This window comes from Poecilia reticulata, linkage group LG4, assembly GCF_000633615.1.
Source record: "Poecilia reticulata strain Guanapo linkage group LG4, Guppy_female_1.0+MT, whole genome shotgun sequence".
Classification (NCBI taxonomy): domain Eukaryota; kingdom Metazoa; phylum Chordata; class Actinopteri; order Cyprinodontiformes; family Poeciliidae; genus Poecilia; species Poecilia reticulata.
Window position 1 is genome coordinate 8,509,874 of NC_024334.1, and position 4,915 is coordinate 8,514,788.

At 38.9% G+C, this 4,915-nt stretch overlaps 1 protein-coding gene and 1 long non-coding RNA gene across 3 annotated transcripts in view; both read right to left on the bottom strand.

The window, feature by feature from the left end:
- LOC103463431 (N-acetyllactosaminide beta-1,3-N-acetylglucosaminyltransferase 3-like) overlaps positions 1–3,209 on the bottom strand; it is an 8,093-nt gene extending 4,884 nt beyond the window's left edge. The window contains exon 1 of the mRNA XM_008406762.2: positions 3,078–3,209. Within this exon, the coding sequence (XP_008404984.1) occupies positions 3,078–3,082 (5 nt within the window). The 5' untranslated portion in view covers positions 3,083–3,209. The remainder of the gene's footprint in view (positions 1–3,077) is intronic.
- Positions 18–3,061, bottom strand: LOC103463429 (uncharacterized). Of its 2 annotated transcripts, none has more exons than XR_001776553.1 (6): positions 2,704–3,061; positions 1,009–1,122; positions 800–916; positions 551–618; positions 353–478; positions 18–254 (listed from the first exon to the last, which is right to left on the bottom strand). It is a non-coding gene; the product is annotated as an uncharacterized LOC103463429 (long non-coding RNA). The 2 variants fall into 2 exon arrangements; XR_533509.1 differs by having other exon boundaries at positions 800–919.
- Positions 3,210–4,915: the final 1,706 nt, after the last annotated feature.

Sequence of the window (4,915 nt, forward strand, 5' to 3'; positions counted from 1 at the left end):
ACAAAACATAAGTAAGTTGTTTCAAAAGTATATAGTTAAATCACTTCAACTCATTTGGCTACAACTCCAGAAGTATCTGTTACTACACATTAGAAAACATTTAATGTAAAAAGTCTGTTTTAAAGCAAACTACAAGAAAAACTTTCAGCCATTAAACAAGGAGCAATTTTAACATCACTTTAGCATTTTTGCCTGTCTCCCTGCATGAGGACATATGGGACATTTTGTAGATGCGTCACCAGGTTTGTTCCAACCTGATGGAGAGAGAAGACAGAAAAAACAGGCCATTAGTGATGCACTTATTTAAACAGCAAACAATTTCAGCATGATTCAGAGATGAAGATTGACTTACAGGCTGGATATCAATAAAACCATCTGAATGTCAGGGTTGATGGGTCTGAAACTCTTCTCCCAAATGTGTAAGGTGGAACAGGGAGGAGTACTGGCAGCAGCTTCAGGGCTATATCATCTTGTCTGTCTGCCAAACAAGCTTGTGTTAAAATGTTAAATGTTAAAAACAGTTTAGAAAACATCTCTTGAGCTTCAATACCTTAAGGGAGAAAATTCATGTTGTTGAGAAGATGGCCGCTCCTTTCTCTTCTTGGCCATACAAAAGATCTTCGTTGAGAACAAGAGAGAGAAGACACAAAAACAGGCCGTTAGTGAATTTAAAGGTAAAGGGCTACATTCTCAAAAACTAATTTCTGACTGATTCTAGTTTAACACAAAACCTCACTATTGAATGTGATGCACTTATTTAAACAATTTGAGCATTATTCAGAGATGAATGTTGACTAACAGTCTGGATATCAATGAAGCCTTCTGAACTTCCAGGTTGATGGGTCTGAAACTCTTCTCCCAAAAGTGTAAGGGGGAGCAGGGAGAAGAACTGGCAGCAGGTGCAGGGCTGCATCATCTTCTGTATCAAACATAAGCTAGTGTTAAAATGTTGCAGTAACTAAAAAACATGAAAACATTTTAGAGAACATTTCTTCTGAGCTTCAATACCTTGAAAGAGCAGACTCATGTTCTTGGCCATACAGAAAGTCTTTGTTGAGAACAAGGAGTTTGGGTTTCACTTAATTCTCCTGAAGATCCTGGATGTAAAATTACAAAATCTATCTGAAAAGACAAAATCAAAAATCACACTTTAAGAATGATTGAATTCAATCTTCTCCACTGTAAATAACTTGTAATTAGCCAGCAATTTCAAATGTTCAGAGTAATTTTATGTTCCTAAAAGAAAATATAGCACTTAAAAAAAAAAAATGACACATATAATTTAATTTAGAAGTAAAACTTAACTTAAACATTAACTTAGTGCTGAATAACTTTCAGCACCAACTTTAAATAAATGTATTTGTAGTTAATAGTAACAATAATGAAAATTTGCAAACATCAACATTAGATATTGTCTTATTTTTGCTTTTAACCCGTTGCCAAAAGCCAGCGGGAGTTTGAAAGCAAATTTGCCGGGAGACGGTCGTTCTCTCTGGACTTAAGGAGCCTTGAGGTATCAGGAYGCAGAATAGTGAGATTTGTTGAGAATCAGGGAGCGTTCACACTGCAGACTGAGGTGACCCAATTCCGATTTTTTGGCAATTCCGATTTTTTTTGCCGGGGCCATTCGCACTGCCAGTAAATGTCACCYGTCTGCCCAGTGTGAACGGGCAAACGACCTGTAAGTGTCCCGCATGCGCAGTGGAGGACGCAATAGTCAGCGTTCTCAGTGTTTGCGGAAGTAAACGTGGAGGCTAACGGTGGAGCTTAGCTTACATATTTGAAGTTGTTGTCCGGCCGGAGCTGCATATTAACAACTTAATCCTCGTGGTTGTTGTTTTTCTTCCAGCTTGCGGGTATCAGGACGCAGAATAGTGACATTTGTTGAGAATCAGTGACGTTCAGTCCGGATGAATGCGACCTGGACGTTAGCTCGCATTTGAATCGGATACGTATCGGATATGGGTCGCATTCGAAACAGAATCCGACCTGTGCTGTTCCCACTGCCATGAAAAGATACAGGTCGCATTAAAAAAAATCGGAATAGGGTCACTTCAGGCTGCAGCCTGAAGGCACCCTGACAGACAGCGAGACGAGCCAGCGGCTGCAGGGGAGCGGATAAGTCCGAAAATGTCCGAACATGTTTGTAATTAAGCTATATGTTAATAAACCGAGCGCATGATTCAGGTTTACACAACTAATTTGTCGCCTAATAACTTTGTAAAAGTTATTTTATTTTCAAAAAGCATAATATACCCACTTTATTAAAGCTCTGCTTGCTCTCCTCCGCCATTACTGCTGGTGTTCGAACACGTCGCCTTAGTCCGCTGAGGATGCGCGCGCATATTGTACTCTGCTAGCGAATAAAGCCCGCGAAAATCAGGGGACAAACCGTCAACTATCCTTTCTTTTAAAACTAAATCGATTTTTAAAAAAATGTACTATGTTAAGTTACGAACAAATATGACTGAGGTTATATTAAACAACTGAATTTAATTTACTTGACGAATTGTGCCCTTCCCCTTCATCTTTTTTTTTTATTTTTTCAACAGCCGTCTTGTAGCAACACCGAAGCTCTTTAACAGAGCAACCTAATAAACATTTTTAAATAACCATAAAATAAATATCAAACATGTTTGAAATAAATTCTATTTATTTATACAAATCCTATTCACGTTGAAACGTTATCTTCTTTTTACTTACCATGTCTTATTTCGAAGTAGAGGAGAAGTCCGATAAGGAACGTTCACAGTCTTGAAAATGGAGGCTTGTGAAGAGGGGAGTTGGCTTCTTCCAAGTTTCGTCTTTAACCCAACCGATGGGTAAATCTACCCAACATTGACCCAACAGAAGTGTTCAAGCTGTAGACTTCCGGTAAATTTCTGACCCAACTCTTGAGTTATTAATTTTGACCCAATATTTTGTCAAACAAACCCAACCTATGACCCAACAGCTTCAACCCAGATGTATACATGTGGGGCGCAGTTATAGACGTCATTATATAGCAGAAGAGCATTTGAAGATTTACAATGAAGTCTGAAGAAAATCACAAAACATTTTCCAGAAATAGGTCTTACCTCATAACGGCAATACAAAGATTTGATGAGGCCACCTGGCTTACATGAGAARCTTACAGGGTTTCGTGGGGCTGTCCTAGTGCGTTCAGTTCGGGATGCTGTCACAGATAATGGTGTGGATTTTTTTTTTTTTTACCCTGAGTTTAGCCTGTCAGGCTGCCTCATATTCATTGGGCATGCGCAGAATGACATTTCAAGGATGGAGGTAGACCTACTGGAGGAACAAGGCTATACTTTACATCTATACTCACGGTCCAGGCAACATTAATCAAATGATAATTTACAATTTCATTCTAAATTATGATGTGCTAGTACAGATTTTTTAAATATTTTGAAGTAAAAGATAGTAAAAAGGTACAGTTTCCACTAATAGAAAATTCTCCATGTGCACTGGTTTCTCCCTAGTCAAAACACAAACATTTGGTTATAATGTAGTTTAAATTCAGATTAGGTGGGACTGTTCCATGTTTGCTTCTGTTGTGTTGGTCCTATGGACACACCTTTCCAGGTACCTTCAAGGAATTTTACATTCCTTTGTCACAATGAATAGCCTCCAGATTCAAAACAACGTGTAGCAGGTTGAGTAAACATTGAACAAAAGAAAAGAACTACCATAAAAAACACTAAATGGAAACAGAAAGGCYGGAGAGAAAAGAAAGGTAAAACACAGAAAATGAAAACGATTTTTAAAAATGTTGAGTTATTATTAATCTTATACATATAACATAAAAAAAATGTAAATATAAGATACAGGCACAAACAGTTAATATAATAAAAATGACAGCTGAGGGATGACACAATACACAAATATATTGATTTAAAAAAATAAAAAGAGAAGTACCCATCCATTCATTCATAAAACCAAGCGAGAACAAAGGAAAACAATACTAATTTCAGTAAGTAATAAATCAAACTTAATCAAAACATGCCATCTGACTTCTGAGAAAAAAATGCAAATTCACCTGCGGGTTCTGACGTTTTTCTCAGCCTGTTTAGACGTAATGAGGCTGAACAAGGTAAGATCAAAGYTTATTGTTATAGTAGAATAAGCCAACCAAATTACAATGCAAACAACACAGACCAACACTGTGTGGGGAACCTGGKTTYTTCCTTTCTTGTTGCCTGCTGCTTCCTTCTTCATCCACCAGATGGCGCCTGGAGGCTGCACCCCTGGAGAGTGCGACTGCCAACCCCGTCGACACACTATAAGTTTTATCACTAAGTTTTACCTATTGGATGCCCGAGTCTTCCGGAGTTTCATCTCCCCTGGACCACAGTTGGCCGCCAGCTCACCCTCCACCGTCAGAACTTACCTGTCCGCCCTCCAACGCAGCCGCCATCGCCTCATTCAGAATCCTCCGTCTCTGGTTTTTCTTGGAGCCCTATACCAACACACCCAAGCCAACAAGAATTTTTGCCCTGGTTCCGCTGCACACCTTTCCCTGAACCCAACTCCCCTGGAACTCAAGTAAGATCCGCCTCTGTTCACTTGTTTGAATTTTCCTACGGCCATTGAACTCTCCATTAACCATTCTCTTTCGTTGGCAGTCGACCTGGTTCCCCTCTTCCCACTCTCCCTTGGATCAGATATATATCCAATTATTGGYCACAATAAAACCTTGTTTCTATTTTTATCTCTTCTCCTGGTTGTGTTCTTCCATGTGGGTWAAAAGACTAGAACCCATTATGACACACTGTCCAACAAGAGTGGCACTAACCATGAATCAGACGGTGAAGTAGTTGACTAATCTCACCCAAGTTTATAAATTAACTAAAAAGGTCATTTCAGTTTTTATTTTTCCCCCAAGGTTTTATGATTTTATGTTGGATTTTTTTTT